Source organism: Cricetulus griseus (genome assembly GCF_003668045.3).
Source record: "Cricetulus griseus strain 17A/GY chromosome 1 unlocalized genomic scaffold, alternate assembly CriGri-PICRH-1.0 chr1_1, whole genome shotgun sequence".
Taxonomy (NCBI): domain Eukaryota; kingdom Metazoa; phylum Chordata; class Mammalia; order Rodentia; family Cricetidae; genus Cricetulus; species Cricetulus griseus.
The window spans coordinates 78,401,326-78,428,560 of record NW_023276807.1 but is presented as its reverse complement, the minus strand read 5'-3'; the positions used below and the strand labels follow the sequence as shown (position 1 = coordinate 78,428,560).

At 40.6% G+C, this 27,235-nt stretch overlaps 1 protein-coding gene and 1 long non-coding RNA gene across 5 annotated transcripts in view; one reads left to right on the top strand and one right to left on the bottom strand.

Moving 5' to 3' along the window:
- The first annotated feature begins 3,919 nt into the window (after positions 1–3,919).
- Efemp1 (EGF containing fibulin extracellular matrix protein 1) overlaps positions 3,920–27,235 on the top strand; it is a 61,296-nt gene continuing 37,980 nt past the window's right edge. Inside the window, exons 1-4 of one of the 4 annotated variants that reach the window (XM_027387983.2) lie at positions 3,920–4,193; positions 5,366–5,455; positions 13,800–13,848; positions 13,984–14,370. In XM_027387983.2, coding sequence (XP_027243784.1) covers positions 5,375–5,455; positions 13,800–13,848; positions 13,984–14,370 — 517 coding nt within the window. In that variant the 5' untranslated portion in view covers positions 3,920–4,193; positions 5,366–5,374. Of the gene's footprint in view, positions 4,194–4,295; positions 4,320–4,613; positions 4,883–5,365; positions 5,456–13,799; positions 13,849–13,983; positions 14,371–27,235 lie in introns of those variants that run through there. The other 3 variants (XM_027387984.2, XM_027387985.2, XM_027387980.2) reach the window with 3 other exon arrangements.
- The window catches only part of LOC113832378, a 28,440-nt gene continuing 17,232 nt past the window's right edge, over positions 16,028–27,235 (bottom strand). The window contains exon 4 of the long non-coding RNA XR_004772377.1: positions 16,028–16,598. This is a non-coding gene — a long non-coding RNA (uncharacterized LOC113832378). The remainder of the gene's footprint in view (positions 16,599–27,235) is intronic.

Genomic DNA, 27,235 nt, shown 5'->3' with positions numbered 1-27,235 from the left:
AGCATAAGAATAGACTTTGGGAGCCCATTCCACATAGAGGGATTCTCCCTGAGCCTAGACACAAGGGGGTGGGCCTAGGTCCTATCCCAAAAGACATGAAAGACTCTGAAGACCCCCTATGGATGGCATCACCCTCCCTGGGGAGCAGAAAGCGTATGGGATAGGTAGGGTGTTAGTTGGGGGGAGCAGGGGAGGTGGGGAGGCAGAGGGAACTAGGATTGACATGTAAAATAATCTTGTTTCTAATTTTAATAAAAAATATGGAGAAAAAGAAAAAAAGAAATGTTCTCTATAAACCATGGTGTCTGGATTCAAAGGTATGTATAATCTGGCCAAAGGATAAAATGAAGTAAGGGCTCTTAGGATACCCAGCCCTCAGTTTGCCTGAGGGCAAAGGCAGGTCTGGAGACTGGAGATCTTGGCATCACAGCTAGAAGGGCTGTTGTTGGGAGAGATCTTATTAGGTACCTGTGGCATAATGGGTGTGTGGGATTAAAGTGGGGAGGAGAAGCAGGCATACTCTTACTCAGGGTTCTGGTTGGATCTTGGAGGGCAGCTGAGATTGGATGCTTGGAGTGCTGACCCTGAGTTTCTCGTGTAAGTGATTTCTTCCCAATAAAATTAACCTACATAATCTTATGTTTGGTAATCTTATTCCAACATTGTGGTGCTGACCACTCCGTTTGGGCATGGCCACAGGTGCATAGTAAGATCTCTCCCTACAGGTTAACTTCTGGACCAGAGAAGAGGAAAGATGGTCTGTGTCCTTAGTGCCACTAGCACACAGAAGCAAATCACTACCAAAGCCAGTAAGCCAGTGATTCAGTCATGTCACCAAACCCAATAGCTGATTTTTGACATGCTTGTTGTTCTGGTTCTGACCCATTGCCCCTTAACTACACTGTTGAGCTTAAGGCTTTTTCTTTTGTGTACATTTAAGGACACTCAATGACCAGACCTCATCAAGGTCTTACACCAGATGCCTTGGTTTCCAAAGGAAAGCCAAGAAGCTATTCACAGAAGAAAGATGAGGAGCAGACAGAAACAGTGTGGCAACTACTGACAAGTATGTGATGACAACAGCAAAGCATAACACAGGCAGTATAGTGAATACAGACTGCCCTTCCTTTCTAGTCTGGGCTATAGTTAAGAGGCAAAGTGATTGCCTAGCATTCATAAAGCCCTGGGTTCATTCCCAGCACCACAAAAAAGACACAAACAAAACAGCTCTTTCTATTTTAGCCCTTATTAGTCCTACATGGAATAAAGATCCACCATGAAACAGCACCCATCAAGCAACATCACTGGTTGCATCACATCTACACTCGCCAGAACACTGTCAGAACAGGGAGTGATACCTGAACAATATCCTGTTAGGGTGGAGCAGCAGATGTTCTGATATCTACGAACAATTACTTTCGTGTGTTTGATATTCTTCATAGGTTTCTTGTTCTAGCCTCGGAACAACCTCAAGGGACCAGTAAGATGATTCAGCTGAGAAAAGGCACCTGCTGCCAAGCCTGACAATCTGAGTTCAATCCTTGGGGCCCACATGGTGAAAGGAGAGAATTGACTTCCACAAGCTGTCCTCTGACCTCTGCACATGTGGCACACATGCATGCATGTGCACAAGTTCTTTCGAGTGTGCGTGCGTGCGCACACACACACACACACACACACACACACACACACACACACACACACGTCGTTTTTAAAAAACCTTGGGAAATGGAAAATCTGTCCTTCTACTTGACAAAAGTAGTAAAATTTTAGAAATGGTAAAAATAATTTTTTTCTCAAATCAGATTTTTAAGTAGAAAAAAAGGACAAAATATTAAAAGGCCATGAACTTCTTAAAAATTAAAAACACTGACTCTCAAAAGATATCGGTAACACATTGAAAAGACAAGGAGAAAATGTTCAAGTTTCTGACCAAGGACTAGAAGGATGACTGAAAAGCACTTCCACAACTAATAAGACAAAATCAATAAGGAAATCAACAAAAGATTTGGAGAAAATCCTTAAAAGGTTTTACCAATAGGCAAATGAAAAAGATTGCTGTGTTGTGAACATAAGAGAAATGTTATGTAAAACTTCACAGATACAAGTTAGCCACCAGAAGGATAGCATTGCAACTGTCAAGTACCAACTGTCAATAAAGTCACGGAGCATAGTAAGAATGGAAAATGTTGTAACCTTTGCTTATAAAGGTACAATTCCACTCCTCAAGAATTTCCTATAAGGAAAACTACATACCTAGTTAAAAAAAATCTAAGTGAATGCCCCAAAGAGCTTTATTCATAAACAATCCAAATATTCATCAAAAAGCCAACAGAAAACTTGAGATACAGCCACACAATGGAATGCCACCCATCAATGAAAAAAAATGAATTTCTGGGCCCTTAACAGGGCTTCATCTCAAAAGCATGCCAAGTGAAGGAAACCAGATCCAAAACAATTATATGCTGTATGGTTCTATTCACATGAACTTCTGAGCTGAACAGCTGCAGGGGAACAAAGGTGCACACAGAGAGATCAATCAGGAGTTGTAATAATCCAGATGGAAAAGTCTGAATCTTCGTGGCTGCAAAGATGATGAGGATGGTCCACTTCTGAATACATCTCAAAGGGAAAAGTCAGCGTAGTTTTCTGGAGAACTGAATGCAGTATCCATGAAGCAAAGAATGAAGCTAACTGGATGTGAGCACAAAGAGATAAAAATTCCTCTTGATTGAGATGATGAAGCCTATGGGTGTAGCAGGCTGGAGGAGTGGATGGGGCCTGAATGTGTTCAGTCTTAAATGCCCGTCAAATGTCTAAATAAAGGTAGCAACCCAGCATCTGGGTGTGCAAGAAGATCACTGGACTATAGATAGATGATCGGAAGCTTTTTACCTCGTTGCTCCAAAGAAAAAGCTGGAGAGTTTAAGGAAGAAAACACATAGAGAGATGATTTTTTTTTTTTTTGGTACAGAAAGGGAGAATCAACTTTTTAAAATAAAGCATTTTGGAGTTATTGAAGACAGGAGGGGTCAAGGGACTTACTAGAAACTTAGTAGTCAAAGTCTTTGCTACAATCATTACACACTTAATAGGATCAGGAGGAACCACCTGGCAGGGTTCCTCCAACAGTCTCTGCCAACTCTCCACTTCCTCACCTTCTGCAGTCTGCCTCTGAACAAGCTCGTTCTTAGCCCTCCTAAGTTATCAGCTTCTATTACTTCTGAAATGCATTTGGTAACTTAGTTCCTAAAAGGCACACCGGCAGCAGAAGGGAACTGCCCGACTCTAGGGCTAGTGAAACTATCATAGATAGTTGCAATCTGTGTGGTATGACTTGATGAAGTAGGTTTTAAAAAAAATATCTTCAGATTCCTGAAATTCCACTACTATTATGAAAGATGGAAGCAAATGCCTAACATAACTTTGGGTGAGCAGTATTGGGGAGAAATTAAAAACTGTAGATGAGAATGGAGAGGAGTTGAAAGACCAGCAACAACAACAACAACACACACACACACACACACACACACACACACACACACACACACACACACACACACACACACACACACAGCGGGTCAGAGACAGGCATGCATTAAGGCAGGCGCACATTTCCTTAGGTGAGCTCCTTTTGGCCCACTACCAACACCAAGCACCTAGTAGGCCAAGAAATGAACACATTCACACATTCATTCTCATGTTTCACCATTTGACTCCTCCCACACCACCCCCCAAAAAGTAAAAGACAAAAAAAATCGAAATGAAAAGTAAAGGACCAGCTCTCGGAATAACCTTAGTTTTCTCTTCCAAGAATCACTTGTTGAGATAAGGAAAAAAAAAAAAAAAGCCATTTCTGTAGAACCTAAGAAGCGCTATGGGAGTGATATCTGGGCATCACGTCTCAAACAAATCCTTGTGAATCAGGATCCAAGGGGCCTACCGCCGAGGACAGCTGGGGCACCCCTGACCCCAACGCCAAGAGGCGCGCTTTCCCGAGGGCTTGAAGCCTGGGCTGGGCGCTTGCGCCTCCCTCTCTCTCCTCCTCCCTCCTTCGCCCAACTTCTCCTCCCTCTCTCCTCCTCCTGTGGCTGCTGCTGCTGCCAGACCTCGCCATTTCAGACCCACCGGGCTGCCCTCCCCTGCGCACTCCTTCGCTGCCAGGGCAGGAGAGGGGCGAGCGGCGCAGGCAGGTAGGAGCCCCAAGCCGAGATCGCAGGGTGCGCGCTCCACCCGCGATGGCTGCGCCGGGGAGTGTGGTGGGGTGACCCAAGAATTGTCCCAGTCTGTGCAACCCGGCAGAGGAGAGGGAGGTGAAGGTGAGGGTCTGGAAATGAAATCCGTCAGCCTATGCTACAAGTTGGGTGAAATCTGTTGGGATGGGCAGAGCGTACGCGCTGACTACCAACTCCGAGAGCTTTGCTGGTGACCGTGGTCTCTAGGTCCAGGGACTGATGTGCGAGATTTGAGAGGCACCTGGATTGCGCAGTGGCTGGTGGGAAGCTAAAGCGCTCAGCGACTCTCTCTGACAGGCGCCTAGTAGCTTACACCCAAAAGAGCAAAAGAGCGGAGCTCAATTCCGTGTAGGCACCAAGCCAGGCACCCCAAAACTGCCACCCAATGCTGCAGTGCAGTCTGATGTCCGACCCTAGGCAGCCTAGACCTTGTGCATACCACATTTTGAGACCTGGGAACGAAGGAATAAGGCATCAGTGACTTGGAGCTGTTGATCTCGCCGCGAGTGTGGAAACAAAGTTGTGCTCCTAGAGCAGGGCTGGAAATGGAGCTTTAAGAGAAGGGGACTTGAGAAGTCGCTCTGCGGTGAATGAGAAGCTCTGTGGGATATTCTACTAGGAACTTGGAGATGGCTCTTCTAGTTTGGGTATTTTGGACTTTTTTTAAAAGGGGGAAGAAAGTCTGAGGCCACGTGATTCATATTGGTTCGCAGGTATTTTTGCTGGGGGTGGGGGTGGGGTGGAGAACTTCACCAGCTAGAGGTTTTTCTAAGGTTCCAGAGAATGGACAGATGCTGCCCATTCCCAACTCCGCGGGAGGCCGGGGATCGCATAGTGGTCTTTGGAATTGCTCATATTCTGTAGCCCCCTTTTGACTCCCCTTATTTGGAGCCTAGTGCATAGGTGCGGTATACATATACACTGAGCATCCTTGGTATGGGATGAATGAAATGAAGTAAATGAGTTTCTGCAGGGTTTCTCCTCTTAGTGGTTGGGGGCGGGGGTGAGAAAGCAGATTGGAAATTGAGTATCTTGGGCTCTCGACCCTCCCTTTCTTGCCTGTTTCTTCACTGCTAAAGTTTTGATTTTCCAGGCAGCAGACACTAAACAAATCTTTGTGTTTCCCTCAGAGAGTCACGATGTTGCAAACAGTTTTCCTAACTATGCTGACGGTGGTGCTGGTAAGGTCACAGTACACTGAGGAAACCATCACATACACGGTAAGGGGTGATGGAATTTGAGATAAGTGTATTATTAAGTGGTAGACACAAGACTGCCTGCCTCTGCCAGTGAAAGCCAGCTGCGCTCTGTGAAGCAAAATAACTTAGACAACACTGTAATGTGACTCAGATTTAGGATGTCCTGATAAACTCCCCCGGGTCCTTCCTAAGGTGCATTCAGATCACCAGATGAGATGGGGTTCAAAATAGAATGACTTGTGAAAGGCCCAAATGGGCCCTTCAAAATTCAAATCTGTGTAAGCTGTTTCTATGACACCCAATGAATTGATGGGTTTTGAGGAATCTGAAAGCCTGGGTATATGCAGGTGAAACCAAGGTATGCAGAGTATCATGTGTGGACACTGTCTCATCTGTGCCTGTGACCTCTGTCCTCATGAAGCGATCTTTACTGAGTTCATGGATCTTTCTACTGGTGTACAAACCCTGCAGAAAGTTTATCTGTCAGTAGGATATAGCTTTTGCTAAAGTGGATTTAAAATACATTGTGTGCCTCCTAGTCTTGCAACTTCTATTGGCATCTCTGGCATTTCTGAGTCAAATCTAGTCAATTAATTCGTTGCATTAGTATAACCAATGTTTAGTAAATTTTCAAAATATCATCTTGTCCCTCCCACCACCCAGTGTGTGAGGAGAGAGCAGGCCAGTGTTCACCTCGCTGTGATGAGGTGCTGTGTCCTCTGTTTTGTGGTTTCTAACTCAGGGAGTGTTGAGATGAATGACATGTGTCCTGGGTGAGTATATGAAAAACACATTTTTCTACTTCTTTCCAATTTTTAAAATTAAGTAATCCTACTAAAAAGAATGTGAATGTTTTTAGAATAAAGCTCAGAAGTGAGCTAATATCAATCACTAATAATAAACATTATCTCACTTTTGCATTATGTTATCCCTAGAATATTATTACCCGTTCAGCAGATGTTCCTTTCTGCTGTAGGTTAGTGAAAACACTGTATTAATTTAACATTAAAACAAAGAAAAATGAAAGCATGTGCTACTTATCTTCAAATGAAAATGTTTTGTTACTCAGACTAAGCTTACCACCTTTTCAGTGAGCTATTATTCATCTAATAAAAGATTTGTTCCTTTTCTTCTGAGATTCTGTCCTAAAAATCACTGTGCAGCCCAGTCTGGCCCCAAATGCATGATCTTTCCATCTCCGTCTCCTAGGCAGATATTACTGCTTTTAGAATTTATCTCATACCTCCTCCTTTTTCCAATCACCTAAATCATATTTGTTTTTAGCAGAAAGTGTCTATTGTGGGTTAAGCCCTACAGTTTTAAGATTATTATTATGAAGTTCTTCTAGATATGATGCCCCATTTGTGCTAAGAGATATAAGCCTATTCTCCTTTAAGCTCTGTATGATGGTTAAAGGACCAGAGGCGACTAGCCATGCTTAGTCACCACACTGTGAACATACGTTTTTCACCCTTGCAGCCAAGTGTGAGATGACTGACACTGTCCTGCTGATGGTGGAATGGAAGAACAGAAAAGTTATCCACTTGATTTAAGGCTACACAGCCAACAAGTAGGAAAACTAACTTCAGTCTAGGCATGTTTAATAGTAGAGCCATATTAAATGCACTAATGTAACGGGCTGAATACCTAAAACAAACTTCAAGTCTTCCTTATTTATCACATAATTATTGAAATGAGTGGCCATCTTGGAATGGTTTGAAAGATTGGTATCTACATAACAGGCAGTCTTATATTCCCCTTTCATATTAGAAATATAGATCACTAACATACTAAATATCTACATAAACAACTCTTTCACTACCAAAAGAAGTTAAGGTTATTTGTTTACTGAGACAATTCAGCCTTCTATACCAGGGAAGATACTGTTGAAAACTACAAAGTTTCTGAATAACATTATCATAGATTATACAAATCACTAAAGAAATAGAAAGGGCAAAGTGGTTAATGTCACTGCTAGTGTAAAAGAGAATAACTTAATGCTGGCTCTTGAGGGAGGTTCTGAGCATCTCAGATTGTTGTAGGAAGGCCTGGTATAGCCAACAAGACACCAGAAGATGAGCAGGTGAAACAAGGAGAGTGGATGTGCAAAAGGAGCTGTGCATGTCTGAGGCCACTGTGAGTTTGTAGGTGGGGGTGCAAAACCTGACCAGCATGACTATTGTGCACAGAATGTAAGCCAAATGAGTCCTGCATCTTTGTGAGGCCAGGAAGGCTGTGTCAATATGGTAATTATAGAAATGGAAGAGTGGTCAGAGCTTGAAAGTAAACAAGAAGAGATTTCAGAGCTGATGCCTCTGAGTCTTTCATAAGGTGATGGAGACATCTTAAACAGTGTTGAAAAAATGAAGACAAATTAGTGTAAGGGGTAACAGAAGTTGATCTTTCACCCTAGTAGATTTCAGATGTCACTAAAATAGCTGACTTGGCCTCAGTGCCTCCACCAGCCAGGTACTTCCTAAGCATTTATTTGCACAGTCAATTCTCACTTCTAGTTCATGAATCTGTCTACGTCACTATGGAGTCTGCCTTGAAGCATCTTCTTCACTTTGACTTTGTCAGATACCATCTGATCAAACTACTTCCTGAGTGTGAAGATTCTGCAGAGGCTTCTTATCTTCTCCAGGGTGTAATTTATGACAACCTTCATGGCCACTGTCTGAAGTGCTTGTCAAGGAATCAGATTCCAGGCATCCTATCTAGACTGACAGAGTCAGATCCTTGAGAGCTGAGAAGTCTCCCCCAACCACCACCCCAAGTAGTTCAGAGGCCTAGTAAAATGTGGGCATGCCGACCTTCAGGGTAGAATCTAGTACCTCACTCTGAAGGAGAAGGCTTCCTGGATTCAGTCCTGCCTGTCTTGCTGACCTCAAACCCCAACCAGAACTACATGCAACTCTTTCCTTCTTCAATAGTTTTATGACTCTGTTCATAATGATCCCATTCCTAGAATTTCCACAGCTCCCAGGGGGAAAAACCCTCATTGAGTAAGACCTAGTTTACTCTCACCATGCCTGCAAGGACTTTCCTACTGTCCCCTTCCACACGAAAGCATCTGTCACACCCCTGACATATTGGTACAACTCATTCCATAACCCATTGCTCTTGTGGCTCATGATCTGCCAAAGGAAAATGACAAGGTTGTCACCATCTTGAATTCCCAGACCAGATTAGACTAATATGAACAGCTGATGGGTGGTTGTTCCGTGAAGAAGTGGAGCTAGGGACAGATCCAGGGGTGGACTAAAGTCAGAACGTCAGGAAGCTACATACTCAGTGAAAGGTTTGAGGTTCACAGTGTGAAGGAGACAACTGAGGCAGATTGCCCTTTTGTGTAAGAAATGTGCTAGAAGAGTTGTTAATGCCACAGACAGACAGAAGTCTCAGCACAGCTGAGGCTCTGAGAGATTTCAGACCCTAGTGCTATAGACAAACAAACAACAGCATGCTGGAGGCTCTGTAGGGATTTCAGACCCTAGTGCTATAGACAAACAAACAACAGCATGCTGGAGGCTCGGGATGGGAGGGGGTACTCAAGCTCCTGTGGCGAGTGAACAAGGTCCCTTATACACATACAGGTTTCAGCAGCAGAGGGGCTGCCATGTGTGTGGTTGAGTACACACTTGTAGTTAGTCTGACTCTGATTCATGGGCAGCAGGGAGGAGAAAATCTTGCATTTTACTGAAGGAATGTGATGTTGAGGGTAGAATCTTGAGGATGGGAGTTGGCATTTAGCTAAAGTGCCTCCATCATAAATACATTCCCTAGTAACCTCTGATTGCTCAGACTCTATTAGCCTAGGGGAGTGTACACAGGATGAACTGTGAGGGTAAATGTAAACACAATTACAGAGGCAGCAGTTGGTATGGGTTCTAATATTCCCTGTCTTTTTATTTATATAAAAATAGATGGAGGAATAACTTTATATAGAGGTTGACATACTGGGCACCATGTTCAATTTGTTTGTCTCCTGCTGACATGGGGTGTATCATGGAGTTAGAGAGGGTAAGATAGCCCCAGATATAACTTTTGCCTTTGGACCTGTCCACACTCACTGTTGAGGTGCTGAAAGCACATCTATCACTTGTTGAAATTGTAGTGACGAAGTACAGCTTTTGAAGGAACATGAAAAATAGTCTTCTATGTGTCACAGTGCCAGGAAGGTCATTCTTAATCAGAAAGGGTCTTTGGGAGAGAGAAGTAGTTACCAAAGCTGTGAAGAAAGACATTCCTGGATCATATTAGTCAATTAGCCATTATGATTAGGTCTGATTTTGTCCTGTCCTCTATATCTGATGTTACAGAAGTACTATGTCACACATTAAAATAACCCAAAAAGTAGTACATCTTGAAGTAAAGATACAGTAAATAAAACAGTTCTCTTGTGCAGTCTGGAGACAATCATTGGAAATCTTCAGTTATTCCCAACTGGAGTAAATTGAGTCAAAGCAGAAGACTAACAATCTCAGTGGTTGGACTAAGTTAATTTTTTTAATTAGCAAAAGTTAAGGTTTGGCTTTAAGAGTTTAGATTAAATTGTAGATATGCCACAAATATAATTTCTTTAGGAAGATTTAAAATAAATTCAGGTCAATTTCAAATTAGTTTCTTTAATATTTGAGATTTTTTAAAAGATGAGAAGCTGGTCCAAGTAGGGTGAGTGGTCTGCATAAATCATCAAAAACATGATTTAATTTAGGATACAATAGAATCTTTAGCCTTAGAAATGCACCAAGCTAAATTTCAAGTATCTCCAACATATAGCAGAATTTAAGAAATATGAAAGCACAATACTTTGCCTCTAGGCTGAGAGGGTCTTCTTTTGATTAATGAAATCATTTCATTGTCTTTAGTTCCCACAGGCTTACTGTGAAAAACTAGCAATTTACATCCATCTAGAGGACTGAGGATCATAGTCACAATGAAATTTGTATAGGGGCCATACTTATAAATAGATTTAATTATTTGTCTACCAGAGTAAGTTTTATAATAAGTATGTAACTTAGCGGGAATATCTCAATCGAAATAATCTTTTGTGGCAGAATCTTCCCTAATGTTAAGACCCTGAGTACCCAGCAAGTGACGGCTTCGCTCAATAGGAAAACAAGTTTAGCATTTGGAGAGATTAACTTACAGGTTTTAAGTATCTCATTTTCTATGATAACAAAATGTAATCCTTGGGCCATGAGATTTTTCTCATGGGTAAAGGTGCTTGGCCATGCAGACAACCTGCACTCAATCCCAGGCCCCACATAGTAGAAAAGGAGAACTGAACCCCCAAAATTGTTCTCTGACTCCATGACACTCATGAACCCACACACATACATATAAATTAAGTAAGTAAATCCCTAATCTTTTGTAAATATTATTAAGAGAAAAATAGAAACTTAGGGAAGCTAGAGGCTGGGGAGATGGCCAGTCATGCAATTGTGAAGACAAGCCTTTGGATCCCCAGAACCACGTAAGTGATGGGAGAACATGGCAACCTCTGACATGATAGCCTTGAAAGGAAATGCCCAAGGACTTTCCAGAGCAAGCTGGCTAGTGAGACTGCACATACCAGGGAGTTCTGGTTTTGTTTGAGACTGCCTCATTGAATAAGGTAGAAAAGCTATTGAGATCTTCCCTGGCATCAGCACAGCCCTCCCATGCATGTATGCATACACACATACACCTACACATGTGCAAACTTACACACATACATGCATACCACACATACATGAAAATAGAATAAAAAAGAAAAACTTATTGTTGTAACAAAAGATAGAACTAGAACATTAATTTTACCTCCATACTTAGAATTTTGGCTGTAGTACTTATAACTAGGTTTCAACTATATTATAACCACCTTTCATAAATTTCCCATAAAATCTCTTTTGTCTAAAGACAATAGACCTTTTTAACCTTTGTTACCAACTATATATCTTATATACATAACTTTTACATATCTTTTTTAATTTGATGGCTTTCTATATCTAATTTCAAATAACAGTTTTTATTAAAAATAAAATTTTTAATTATCTTTTAAGAGAAAACTCAACAAATCATATTTAAAACACAGAAAACATGCGTGTTGTATCTGAATGTCTAACAGTCATAAGTACAGGCAGCATGGAGATCACTCAAAGTCACTGTAAAAGAGAAGTTACATTTATGATATAACCAAGCACAGGCAGGCATTTGTAAATGTCCCTGTATGTCTTTGAACAAAAAACATCTGTATCTTAAAATGTTTGTAAACATATATACAGACCTACTGACTCGGGCACATACCCATATCTTAAAATCAGGTATATAGCACCACTCATTTACAGTAACTACGGGTTCTATTTAGCTTTTTCCTTGGAATACAGAATGGCAACTAAAGATAATTTACATATATGTGACTTATGAACATAAGCCAGGAAACATGGGCAGCACATAAACAAATGACGGCACACTGAAATACCATGATTACATCCAACCCTGCGAGGGGCATAGCAGAGAGAAGTTCTGTCTGAGCAGCAAGGCTGCAGAAGACACCTCTGGCCTGGAGCCAGTTTAGGCCCTTTCAGCAACCCCTCCCCTCACAAAGGGTTTTTCCACTTGTAGCTGAGAGCGGAAGGAGACCCAATGCGTTTGGGTAGGACATAGACCTTCATGTCTCAGGTGTGTGGTTCCTGCAGATTGGAAGGGGAGGGAAGGAGGTGTGGCTGAAGAGAATCTGGAGACCACAAAGTTTAGGAGCCTGCTGACTGAACACAGAATGAAGTTGCCTGGGAGCAAGCAGCACCACATACTGTCCAGTTCTGATGCAGCCCTGGAGGAAAATCCTGGAGGGTGGCCATAGAGAGAGGGAAGGCCACGAGGCCTGTGGAGGCTAGATACAAAGTGTGGGAAGCAGAGAAAAGGGAAGAATTTACAGAGACCCTACTAGGTCGCTGGCTGTCACAGAGGAGGAGGGGGCAGCAGTGAGCTGTCTTGGGGATTTATGAAGCAGGGTGTCTGGCTAGAAAGCAGGCAGAGTTGGTACCTCCCACAGAGAAAGGTCCCAGTTTCCTGCCAGGCTTTGGGGATGGATTTTTAGTAGAATCATGGGGAAAGAGCTGCATGATTGACATAGAGGAAAGCAGTTCCTATGGTCAAAAAGGACTCTGGGAGCAGACCCTCTGACCACTTGCCAGTGCACTGTACTGTCTGGAAGAATTCTGACATAAAAAAAATTTCCATTAAGAGGTTTCCAGCATCCGTCTTCCTTCTGGGGGGTGGTGCAGAGGGTGCAACATATGTCCTAAAGGTAAGACTCAGCTGGTTTAGGGCAATGGAGTCGGCCCAGGGCATCATCTGACCCAAAACCAAGGTTTTAGAAAAAAGTTAGCAGATAGCCAAAGCTCCTAATGAACCCAAAAATTCACCAGTGGAGAAGAGGCCAGGGTGTCATGATGGAGAAAGCAGTGGCAAGGGAAGAGGGGCCCCCAAGGACTATCTGCTTCATTGGTACCCCCTTCTGAGTCACAGCACTGTTACAAATGTTCTGATATTTAGGGTTTGAGGAGAGATGATGAGATAGTTACTAAGAGAGACATTAACAAACAGAAGGCATGGCCTAGGTCCCAATGTCATAGACAGCATGGTGGCAGCTCTCAAGAGGGCTCAGGTCCATGTGACAGAGTGAGTGAGTCCCTTCAGATATGTTTCAGAGGAAGGAGAAAGGTTCCAGGTCAGGCAGTCCATGGTATACAGCTACAGTCAGGCTTCCTCTGGTTCCCATAAGGCTGTGGGAGAGGAAGGAGTATTGGGTTTAGAAAAAAGACTGTGCAACTTTGATGATGGGGGCCAGCATTTAGTTAACTTTCATTGGCCATATGTGGTGTGTCTTGGGAACACTTGACAGCTTGAACTCCACATTCTGAGGATGGAGAGAGGAACAGCTACAGGTGGAATGGACCTGAGTAGCAGTGGACTGGATTCTACTCTAGAGATCCTTAGGAAGACTTAAAGAGATGCAAGAGCTCAGGATGGGACAAAATAGGAAACCCAGTTGACCTTTGTTTTTTGTAAAATTTATAATACCAAGTGGGGGAGATTGGTCAGAAATATTGGGGTGAAGAGTCTCAAAAGAGAAAAAGAATTCTAAGAAGATGGTGATGGACAAGTGTTCCAAACACACTGAGGACTTGGGCCAGCTAAGAAAGAGAAGGGACCCCTAAACTGCCCATTAGCCATACTAGTCTTAGAGGGAAGAATGTGGAACTAACTGCCCATCTCATTTCCCTAGGGTCCCAAGCATCAGATAATCCTTTTACAATAGCTTCTCAGGGAGGCCATTCATTGTCTCCCAGCTCCATGTTTGATGTTTTCTTTACAGCAATGCACCGATGGATATGAGTGGGATCCTGTAAGACAGCAGTGCAAAGGTAAGCTTGCTTCTAAGACTCCTGATCCAAAAACAGCTCTCTGTCTCCATCTCGTGTGTTGCTCTTCCTATTCTGTGTGTGCTAACCATACTCTCTTCTGAGAAGATTGCTGACTTGTTTTATTACTAACTACAGATATTGATGAGTGTGACATTGTCCCAGACGCTTGCAAAGGTGGAATGAAATGTGTCAACCACTATGGAGGATACCTCTGCCTTCCTAAAACAGCCCAAATTATTGTCAATAATGAACAGCCTCAGCAAGAAACACCAGCTGCAGAAGCATCGTCGGGTGCTGCCACTGGAAGCATAGCTGCCAGTAGCGTGGCAACCAGTGGTGTGGTGCCTGGAGGTGGTTTCATGGCCAGCGCTACTGCAGTTGCTGGCCCTGAAGTGCAAACTGGCAGAAATAATTTTGTCATCCGGAGGAACCCAGCTGACCCTCAGCGTATCCCTTCCAACCCTTCCCACCGGATCCAGTGTGCAGCAGGCTATGAGCAGAGTGAGCATAACGTATGCCAAGGTGAGCATGACTTTTACTGACAAGTAAGTTCTTGCCCTCACCTCCTGGTGAGGATATAATAGCTCACATTGATCAAGGGCTTCCCACCCAGGACATGGTGCTAAGCGCTGTGTCTGCAGTAGCATATGTCACCATTGCAATAATCCTAAAAGGTACTTGCTCTCGATGTCATCATTGTTTTACAGATGAGGAAGAAAATTCACCAGTGGTTCCCAACCTCAGCTGCTCTATTTATAGTCACTTAGGAGCCTTTTAATGCTTCTCAGTGGCCAAGCCACACCCTAGCACAATTAAATAACACTCCTCCAGGATGAATTACAGGCATCACTATTTTTTAAAGCTCCCAGTGTGGTTCCAGTATGCAGCCAAGTTTGAGAAGCGGAGGTTACACAGGTGTTAGGCACAGAGCTGGTTTTTAAGCCCAAGCAGGGGATTGGGAGAGTCATCAATGTTGAAGAGGGGTCCAGTTATTTATTTGGAATTCGAAATTATGCTGTTGACCTACTCCATAAAAACCCTTCAGTTTCTTAAGGGTTTTTTGTTTTGTTTTGTTTTGTTGTTGTTTTTTATTTTTTGTTTTTGTTTGTTTTTGTTTTTGTTTTCTGTTGTTAGAGTTGCCACTAACTTATTTCTCTCCCTCAAGAGAAAAGATCCTACTTCTCTCCACCACAGAGGGCAGCTCTGCATTCATGAGTCTGTCTCTGTTAAAGATCTCATTTCAGCACATTTTACTTCTATCACTTGCAACATGGCACCATCAACCTGAGCTTTTCTGTTTATTTTCACAGAGTACACATCACTGTGTATTCTAGAAACAGCTACGGATTCATGCTAGCAGAGCGATAAGAATGCAGACTTTGAAGATATGTAAGATATTAACTAAGTGGACTGTGCTAAGGGATTGTTTGCCTTTTCTTTCTTGGCAAATTCTCTCAGAACTGCTGGTGTGATGATTCTTTTACTAAGACCAGGTTACAGGAGATCCCAGACTCATTTCACATTGCTAGGGGCTGAGCAGTTAGACCCCGTAGGATGGGCAAGCTTACCATCCCGTACACACTGGGCAAAGGATGGGGCCTGGGAGTTCTGCCCTTCTGCCTGGTTATGAATGAGGTCACAATGCCCTGAAGAGTTAGTGCCATCAAGCATTAGCAGAACATGCTCTCTTCTCTAGTGCTTTGTTCTATCTTCAAAATAGAGATGGGAACTTTTAAATGTTAACTTTCATAAGTTAAGTGAGGAATTCGCCCTGCTCTGGTTTTTATTATTTGATATTTTGTGGGCAAATTTTAAGTCACCCCACATCAAGAGCAATGATGGTGTCACCTTTCAGGGGATCTGAGAGGAACATCTGTTTTGTGTTACTGTCATGAGTCAGAATTCCAGTATTGATGATGAATGCTTCAGCATCTGCTTGATATTCTAGTCTCTAATTTAGGATTATGACAATGAGATAAACTGATGAGGTTATATGAGAATACATATGTATTTGGATGAATACTGGTGAAAAATACCTTCAGTTTATTTCAGATATACCATCTTTTAGTTGAGTTATTTAGATGCATTAGCTTGAAAGTTTTGATGGTATTTTTTCTGAAATAAAATATCTTTGATGAAGTTGTTTAGATTTTTACATTCTGAGTAATTTTTAGCCCTTTAGATATTATATACTTTAATGATACTTGAAAGAAAGATGAAGAATGGATTATTTATCAAAGTAGTTCATGGTTTTTATCATTGACACTCCTGGCTGAATTGAGGAACGATGCCTATAGTTAAATGAAGAAGTTTTAGAATAAAATAAATCCAAGACACACATTGGGTATAATAGAAACAAACTTGTGAATAGTGAAAATGAAATCCTATGTAATTTTCCTTTAAAATATTTAGACTAGTTGCCTGTAGCTCTATGTCTAGGAGTAGGACCCCCTGAGATTTCCCCCTTCCTTATTAACATACCCATTGATAGTGTCGTTGTTCCAATCTTGTTCATGAAGCCATTTCTAGGAGAGAGTGTTTCACAGCAGACTCATGGTATTCTGACTTTAATCATCTTTTTCACTGTCTCTCCCCTGACGGCTACAAGAGTTGTGATGTAGATGCATCTGCAGGGGCTGGGCTCACCACAATCTGTTGACCTCTGCATTGTGTGCAGTTGTGGTTTTTTCTGATAGTCTTCATTTGCTGTAAAGAGATGCTTCTTTGGTGAGGGGTGGTAGTTACATTACCTGTGGATATAAGGATAAGGTTTAGAGTGTAGGAAGGAATTGTCTGGTCTAACAGAGTGATGATAGTTGATTCTTTTCTAATACCTATGACTTTACTAGCCCTGGAAGAATGGCTATAGACTAATGTTAACATGACTTTCCTGATGTTGAATGGATCTTAGGTCCACTTAGACAGCTATAGGTTACCACCAACATGTTAGCACATTGTACCTTTATGGATAGCTTTTTGATCATTGTCATCTGGGTACAATTGTTTAATTGCTTCCCTCTCTTGGCAGCTTGCATAGTATTTTCTGGAATCATGGAGGCTAGACCATAGTAAAGATGCTTTTAGGTCAGATCCAGCTTGAGTCATCTAGGTCAGGTGACCTAAGTGTGTGGTGTTTTCATCAATAGGGACCAATCTTAATCCCCGAGAGGCAACCAATGGCTACATTAATAATCTATGTCTTTTGGGAGTCACTTAGACTACTCTAACCAATCATTCTTGCCTAGTACAGAAGTTTTTGTTTGTTTGTTTGTTTGTTTTATTAGTCTGTGATGCTTGTGGGAGCATTTCAGCCAGAGTGGTTTAACTTCTTTTAAGACACAGACACACAGAGGCATACATAAATGCACAGATGCACACACAGAGACATACACACTTTTATTCTGTATAATTTTATGTAAATATAAAATCATGATTCTTTGAGGCTTTATCAAACAACCTTGGTGATCCTTGTTCTTCATTCTTCTTCTGCACTGACCTCCCTCCTTCCCAGTTGGAGTTCCCCTCCTTGTCTTTCCATTTCTCACTTCTCATCACCTGTATCCCGCCATTCCCCTATCAAGCCCAGCACTTTCCCACACCCAACTCCACACTGTACACTTCCACCGCCTATGGTCTCTGTGGCTACTCTAGATTATGTTCTCACATCTGAGGATTTGGGATTAGGAACCACAGACTAAAGAACATGTTGAAGTACCTTTCTGGGTCTGGTTACCTTTCTCAGTATAGTCTTTTCTAGGTCTATCTCTTACCTGAAAATTTTATGACTTCATTTTTCTTTATGGGTGAATAGTATTTCAGAGCATTCCTGTACCACATTTTTATTTTCTACTCATCTATTGAAGGGTTTTAGACTGTTTCCACTTCCTTGTTATTATCCAATTGAGAGTGGGCAACCCCCAAATCATACACACACCAACAACAAAACAGACTCAGCAGGTTGTATTCACATATGTGTGCATACACATACATATACATGTGACAATAATAATCAAAGAAAATAGGCTATCAACTTGGGAGTGGGGGTAGGGCATCTAGAAAGGGATGAATTGAAGAAGGGAGTGATATACTTCTATTTCAATTTAAAACACTTTTAAAACCCACAGGAACAAACATATTTAATTAATAAAAAACAGAAATCTTTTTTTTTATAAAGCCATTAGTCATATATGTAGGGTTCAATTTCACAGTATTATCACAGATATGTTACATGCACTCTGTCTAATTGGAAAGTTGTAATTTTAAGTAGTTATTTGACTATTTTTAGGACTACTGGATGAAATTTTATCTTATATTTATTAAATTAATTAAAATACTAAAAGACTACCTTACAAAATTATTTTTTACATATTAAAAATACTATAATTCTTAGTTCTCTGGGGATTTTTAAATTGCAAATTAAAATTATTAGGCACTTTATGGAAAATAGAAATACATAGTTATCTATTATATACACATCAGAGTATTTAATCTAAACTGTTCAAAATAATTCAGCAATTTCTAAAATTTGGGTTGGGGTCTGTACCGTGAAAAGTGGGTTTAAAAGTTTTTTAATGACTTAAGGCTTAAGTTGGATTTCTTCCCACCTCCCAATTTTGCAAAGTACCCATAAATGTGGATTTACTTAATTGTTGACAAAAGGGTTTATTTCATATGATAACAACAGAATAATCTGTCTAGGGATCTGACTAATATAAGCCTAGTCACACTTGTGCCGGTTTATTAGTGAGCTAATCAAATACACAGCCCAGCTCCTTCTAATTGCCTACAGATGTATGGCGTTCTCACTCCAGGCCAGCAGCACAAAATAACGTTTTATAACCAGTGTGAAACTGAGGACCTCTGCTTACAACAACAGTGTGCTCTAAGGACCTGGCTCCCTGACGTCACCATGCTGTTTGAGGAGCTCTCTGTTTTAATAAACTTCTCTGCTCCCTTTTAAATGCAGCATAAGTGTGTCCAGTAAGCCAAACACATTTACCATGGCTGGCTGGATTAGGATAAATGAAAGCTTATACATGAGTCATGGTTGTACAAAAAATTATTTCTTTTTTCCACATATATTTTTCAACAGGTATATATCATCATATAATCCAATACAGAGAACTTTTTATGCAAGTGCTGCGGTTTCTATTTTGTTTCTGTCTTAAACAGTGCTTTCAAATCACCATGACAATCACACTTTTTAGTGGAACTACCATTAAATTTATTTTTAAATAAACATATAACCAACGGCCTATGTATTAACAGTTTAATGAAAACATAAAGGTCTTACTCCTTTCCATATTTTTCCAGAGTTTTCAGTTTTGTGCAAAAACAAAAGGTTTGAAATATGATACATCATCCAAAGGTCAAGTTGTGGCATGTTGATTGTTTAAAGTAGTTCTTGACAAAGGAGAGTCAGGAGAGGAGCCACACACACTGAGAGTTGTAAGCAGCTGGCATTATCCTTACAGGTATACATTACATGGTCATTTCATGGTTACATATCTGAAGCCCATGTGATATAATCTACCTCAGAGACAACAAAAATGTGTCTAGAAAAGCAAGTTGGATGAATAGGAGATACATTAGAACCTATCAATGGCTCACCTCTAGTTTTCTATATTGTTGTTATACAGTTCCTATTTGAACTTCCTCAAAGGAATGGAATTAGAAACCACTAGTTGAAATCCAGAATGAATTTTTCTATCTTATAGAATTTTCTGACTGGTTGTGTGGCATATGCCAGTAGGATTTGCCGAAGGAGGCAGAGGCATGAGGATCACGAGTTCGAGGCCAGCTTGGACTATACATTTTTAAGCCAGGTGATGGTGGCTCAGGCCTTTAATCCCAGCACTCATGAGGGAGAGGCAGGAAGATCTCTGTGAGTTTGAGGACAGCCTGGTCTACAGAGGGAGTTCCAGAACAGTTTTGAAACTGTTCTGGAGTTCTCTCCAAAACTGTAGAAAGAAAACCTGTCTCAAAAAAACAAAAACAAAAACAAAAACAAAAAAAAAATTTCTGAGTACCAGCTTTGTAGGGGGAAAATATCATTTTGAAACTGGCAGGAAGAGAAAATATAAATTGCTAAATTAAAAGAAATTTGCTTGTTTAATTGAACTTTTAATAAATGGGACATCATCATGTTTTGCAATAAACACACACACACACACACACACACACACAATGAATCATTGCAATTAAAAAAATTTAAAGAACAAATGAACTTAGTAAAGGTACCCAGTGAAATGGATTTCAGAGTCAAGTGCAGAAGGCAGAACCTGGCTTGTATTATAGAAGATTTAGATATAGATGATATACATATAGATAAAGATACGTGTGCATGCATAATGTAAGGCACCAGAGAAAATGTGAAAACATACTTTCGGGTTTCCAACTGTCTTTGTCTGCCAAAGTTATCATGATTTTAAAACTGAAGTTCTTGTTTCACTGGAATCACCTAATGAGAAAGTAAATAGGATAGGTACCCATCCCAGCATAGCTCTAGATCCCAATCTCACAGTTTAGAGACAATCTAATTCGTTCAAGTAGAGGCAGTGTCTAGCCGGTGAGACTGTTGGTTGATCAGTCAGCTGGTTAGTTGGTTTTTGTGAAAAGGTCATATTATTTTCCTTTTGTCAACTTTCAACTGAACTGTATTTTCAGTGATTTTATCCTATTTTTATTTATCTAACACAGAAGCAAAACCTGAACTAAACTAAACACTGAAATAGCTGTGCTCTCACAAAGCTTGGAGGAACCACAACCTCCAGCATATCCCTTACTCCGGCTTACAGATAAAAGTTCCACCCTCTGGTGAACCTTGTGTTATGCTCTGCACATTTATATCTAAAATAATATTTTGAAAAAGAAAGAAGTAATTATACATGTACTTCTTTAAAAATCTTGAACAAACATGTTCAGCTTCTTAGATGCTAGAGAAATACTTTTATTGCTTTCATTTTAAATGAATATGATCCCATAGCCTAAAGAATATTTATAAATTATAGTGTAAGTAGGTAGCTCAGCATACCTGGCATCGTTCTTAACAGTCAGCTTTAAGAAGCTACCATTTGTTGATCTGCCTGATGTCCATAGGGTCTCTGGATGCTTGGGTTAGTTTTGTGAGAAAATGCCTAGGTTTTGTTGTGTATAATTACACAGCCCAGGAAAGAGCTTTGATATAAGAAAACAGATATTTGAAAAAGGAAGACTGTCATTGTGTAAATTATGATACTAACCTAAAAAATATTTCAAGCAAAAAGAAAAATGGGCATTTAATCCTGCTTATGATTTTCATTGTTAATTACCTTTGAGTATCTGAAAATTCTCTAAAGTCAACTTAATAGATGGGACAGAAATGTATAGAGAAAACTTTACTGACATTTAAATAAATGAATGTTTTGCAGTAGAGATGATTGGCTTCCTCCTAAAAATATAATACATTTTATTATTTACTTTTCAAAATACTGTGGTGTAATGATAACTCTTTCTGCCAGCCACCTGAGCCCCGCCTCCATGTTAGGGCCCCCAAATAACACACACAGTCTTATATTATTTACAGTGATGCTGGCCAATGACTAGGATTTTGTATTGCTAGCTCTCTCTTAAATATTAACTACAACCATTAATCTATATATTTTATAAAGACTTATCGAGGACACCTGCCTTATGCATCCTGTCTTCCCGGGGATCACATGGCAACTCCGTCTTTATTACATTTCCCAAAATCCTCCTCAACTCGTAGTCCTGCCTAACTCGCTCCCCTATTGGCCAATAGTGTTTTATTTATCAACCAATAAGACAAACATATACACAGAAAGACTTCCCCCATCACTGTGGTCATTGAGTTTCTAGTCAATGTAATGTCATTTTAATATGCATTCATGAAGAATATATATATATATATGTATGTGATTCATATAAAGAAATGACCTTAAAATGTCTTCATAATTAACAGGCAGTGGTGGTACATACCTTTAATCCCAGCACTCAGGAGACAGAGGCAGGCAGATCTCTGAGTTCAAGGCCAGCCTGGTCTACAGAGTGAGCTCCAGGACAGCCAGGGATACACAGAGAAGCCCTTTCTCAAAAAAACAAAAAGAAATTCTTCATAATCATAAAACTGGGGTAAAAGGATAGAGGAGATCCATATGCTCATTCTCCCGCCCGAGGAAACTGTACTATTGAACTTCTGACTCTGGCACTTTCAAAAGTCTCATCCCTAGGCTAAAAGCACCATCACATTTGTCACTTACTAGAAATGTGGATTTCTGGGTCCCATACCTACAGAATCGGAAACTCTGGAAGCAGGTCCCAAACCAACATGGTAATAATCCTGTGTTTCTGATACCTGTCCAAATCTGACAATGAATTCCCTAGCTTAATCTTAGCTTTTAAGAACCTGCATGAGCCATAGAAATCAGAAGGCAGTATCAGAATAGCATGGATAGTAGTAAAGAAAAAACATAAAAACACAAGTTGCTGTAGGATAGGATCATACTGTATTTTCCTTTTCTTCCTACTTCAGTCACTAGCACATGGTCAAAGGGCTGTTAAGCCCCTAATGGAATTGTATCTCTAAACCAAAGATGTGGTAATATACAATTTCAAAGAAAAGGAGTAAACAGAGGAGCCCCACATCTCTCTGTAAAATCTGAGAGTTGAAGTCTCCACATTGCCAGAGTGAAACTGTAGCTGTGTTCAGGTTGTGATGAGTGGCCCTCAGTGACATCTGTGTCTTCTCTATGGATCCCCCATGAGCTCATGACACAGACTTGTAGTATGAAGCAGTGTGATTTGGAGATTCAGTTCACTCTGAGCCACAGAAGGGATGGAAGATGGCTCTAGCTTTGGCTCCAAAGCATCTTTCAGCTACCAAAGTGATAGGGAATTGTCCCATGATTGGCTGTGCAGATGACCATCCCACTCTTTTCACACTCTGAGTCATTGGCATTGGGAAAGCACATGAAGCACATGGTGGCTTCTTTTCAACATAAACTTGATCAAAGATGTGCTTCCCATCACAGGAGGAGACTATTGTAGAACTAGTTAACACTTAATCTGTGGAATGAATTTCCCTCTGCCCACAGAAGAGCAAAGCAGCAGATTGGAATAGAGTTGCTAGCCTGGGTAACTTCAAGAATGTGCAAGGGAACTGGCTCATTATTTCTTTGACCAGTAGAAAATCCCAAGCAATATTCTCTGAAATCAGTAAGTCTCCTCTTGTAAGGAATGCCTTTGCACTTGTTGAGTTACTGGCACGATTTTATTCTTTGAAACCAAAGAGTAAACAAAATTTGTACCAAATGTGTTTTATTTTGCACGAATGTACAAATAAGTTATTCATACCACATCTGAAATCCATTAGCACACTGCCTTTTCCAGGAGGTAACTGCAAATTGTACACTCAAAACCAAAAACTGATGAACAAAACTGCATGCAAACATTGGCAGAAGAAAACACTGTCATTACAAGAAGTTAAAACAATTGCAGGTTTGTAGTTCAGCCCTAATTGATATGTAAACATTCGGCGAAAGCAAAGTGAAGAAATAGATGAAAGGAAGGCTAAGTACCAAGATATTTGCAAAGTCCATGGAATTCTTAGTCTGAATGGAGAGTAAAAGACAATGTTGCATAATTGGGTGCTAAATAAATGGAGAGAGAGAGGGTGGGAGGGGAGGGGGAGGGAGGGAAGGAGGGAAGGAGGGAGAGGGAAGTATTCTATAAATACTAAAATTTTACCTACTCTTCAAATATTTGTACATTCATGCTAGTCCAAGCTAAGTAGGCAGTATTTCAATGAGATGGCTAATTATAACACAAAAAACGTTCAACTGGTGCTCAACAAATATAGTCACATTTGAGAACCACCTTCTATTGTAGAAGGAAGATACATTATGATTCTGTATGCATTTTGATAGAGTCAAAAGAGAAAAAGAATTATCACAGTAAAATTCTTAGTGAACTCAGCATAAGTGACCCCTGATTTGGAAAATAACATTAAAACAGGCAACAGTTTAGCCAAGTAATGCATGGAACATTGCAAATACCAGATAAACTGTTAAAATAAAGTCAAAATAAAACTAGTTTGTGACACAGGGATTCTCACAATTGGCTAAAGCACATACTTAGACCAAAAACATACCCCAAAAAACATGGTCAAAGGTAAAATTTCCTCGTTGGAATGGAGCATTTAAGAGAGAATATTGGGGTAAATTTGGGATGACTTAGAAGTTAATATCCATGACCATCCTATAACCAAGCAGAATAGTGAGGAACATCGTGTCCAGGTCCCTGCTGTCTCAGAAAGACCTCACAGCTGCTCCTCAGGCAGTTGCTTCTGATTGGAATGGCAACAATGTACAGAGGGACAAACCAGATCAGAAAGAGCTTGTGATGGCCTGGCTCCATCCCGGTAGCTCTTCCCAACAAATTGCTAGGAACTTCCAAACCCTGATAAACACCTTCCTGGGCCATTTTATTTAATAGCAGAAGAGCACTAAAATGCTTCGTTTCACAGGATCTAAGGCCTGAACTATTCTGAAAGACAAACCTTTGAGTATTACTGAGCAAGGCACTGAAAGCAACAAGCTTTCAGACTGGCCAGGAAAGAGTTGTTTAAAAAGAATGTCCCATCTTTTAATGAAGGGAATCTTGGATACTCATTCTAGTTAAGCTTTTCTACAGGAAAGAAGGATCCATAAAACCTATTCTTTGCAATCCTGAATTGCTATGTTTTAATAAATGCTAGTAACTAAACAGGGCGTTCTTAGTTCTAGGGAAAGGAAAATTGGAAACATAGAAATTATTTTCTGACAAGCCTTTTTTCTCCATTTTTAATTTAAATTAGGAACAAGAATGTTTTACATGTCAATCCCAGTTCCCTCTCCCTCCCCTCCTTCCTTGCCTTCCCCCTCAACTAACACCCTACCTATCTATCCCATACCATTTCTGCTCTCCAGGGAGGGTGAGGCCTTCCACAGGGGGTCTTCAGAGTCTGTCATATCCTTTGGGATAGGGCCTAAGTCCTCCTGGTGTCTGACAAGCCTTTTATGTAGTGACTTCAAGTCTGTATCAGCTACAGTCTTTCTCAGAAATCTGATAATGAAAACATGGGTTGTAGAATTTTAATATTCATAATATTTGAAATAAAATAATCACAAAGCTGAAATTTTTATTTAATATTTTATTGCATTTACTTAGTATGTGGGTGTAGGTGTACCATGGCATGTGTGGAGGTCAAAAACAACTTTCTGCAATCGGTTCTCTTCTCCCACATTTGTGTCTTGGGGATTGAACTCAGGCTGTCAGTCTTAGAGGAAAGTGCCTTTATTCTCTGAAACATCTCTCTACACCCTTATTTAATTTTTTAATTTACAAAATGTGTAGGGCTAAAGATGAGGCCCAAGGTCTTGCATATGTTAGACAAGTATGCTACAACTGAAGTATATCCCCAGCTGTGCTTTCATATATTTAATTTATTCATTTATTTTGTGTGTGTGGGGGGGGGTGTTTTGCGTGCATGTATGTCTGTGTACCGCATGCATTCCTGGTGCCCTTGGAGGCCAGAAGAGGACATTGGATCCCCCTGGAACTGGAGTTGAAGATGATTGTGAGCTGCCATGTGGGTGCTGGGAACCGAACTCTTATCCTCTGGAAGAGCAGCCAGTGATCTAACTACTGAGCATCTCTCTCTCTAGCCCCTGTGTTTTTTTTTATTTTAATTGGCAAGAAGTAAATCTATGTTTTTGAGGGCACAGTGTGATTTTTTTGATAGGTGTGTTCATTATGGAGTGATCAAATCAAGCTAAGTAATGTATCCATTTCTTCACATACATTTTATGGTATGAATAGTTAAGATCTACTTCTTAGACATTTTGAAACATACAATAAATTATTAACCATACTTTCAACTTGTGGAACAAATCTCAAAAATTCATCCTTCCAGACTAATTAAATGAAACTACCTTTCACTAGCATTTCCTCACCTCGCCTCTTCCCTCTCCCAGCCTCTGACAACCACATTTTTCTTTTCTAAGTTTGGATTTTTCAGGTTTCACATATGTGAGATTTTGTAGTCTCACAGATATTCATATGAGTTCTCTGATATTCCAAAGACTTTCAAAATTATGGATGAAGGATGATGATTAGAGAAAGGAGGAGGAATGCAGCCATCTGCCTCTGCAGGATATGTCCTTGTGGGATATGATGTCCTTGTGGGATATGATGTCCTTGTGGGATATGATGTCCTTGTGGGATATGATGTCCTTGAACTTGCAGGCCAATCTGTGTAAGTGTAAGCCAGGTCTCATCTCTTCCAGAGATTAAATCTTTGTCTTGTCTACCAGCAATTAAATCTTTCCTACTCTGTCTTGAAACCAAAAGTGATCTTCCTTAACTCATCCCTTGGCTGTGTGACTTTTCTGGGTTCCAAAAGCAGAGGACAACCTCTGGCCTGTAGTATAAGCCACAGAGGTCAAAGGTCTGAGATCCCAGAGTTCTCATGCCTAGAACACTGTAATACTTCCCGCCAAGAAGCAGAGGCCCATCCCTCTGCACTTTTGTTTGGGGCCTTCAATGCATTGTATTATTTCCACCCACATTGGCGAGGACCATGTGCCCAAATCAGTCTATCAATTCATAGGTTCTATCTTTCAGAAACACCCTCAAGAACACACATCAGAAATAATATTTAACCAGTAGTCTGGGAACCCCTGGTCCAGTTAAACTGACATATAAAATTAATCGTCACACTTCTTAACTACAACCATTACCTCTAGCAAAGTACAGTTGTGGAGAATGTGTGACTTGGGTAAAACAATTATCTCATAGTATTTGGATGAGATGGTAAAGCCAGTCATGAGTCTTCTTTGGTCCCAATGCTGTGTGACTCAGATACCTAAGTAAATCAGTTGTGGAATTTTATTTAAAATTATATAGAAACATTTACATCCAAAATTCAGTTTACTATATCTTTAAAAATTCCTGTTTGCTATGCATTCAGAACCAAAGACTCTAAGACTTTAATGAATTTGCAAATTACCCAAGTGCCATATTAAAATAAAGATCTGACTCTACATCCAGCCTGACACCAGACAATATCCATCTCTAGCAAAACATCTCCATCTTGATTATGAGTGAAAAGCATGTCTCCCATAGCTGGTCATGGGCTTCCTGCCATGAAGCTAATATGTCCATTGCTTCTTCTGGATCAATTTTCTGCAGTAGCCAGTCTAATATGTGAATAATCAGATCTGCATGTGGTGATTTTCTCTTTTGACTGGATGCTGTTTCTTCATTATGAGTTAACATGTAACAACTACAGTTGTGCCACACAGATATTTCCATTGCTTACTAATGAAGAGAATTTTCCTTTCTGGCAGAA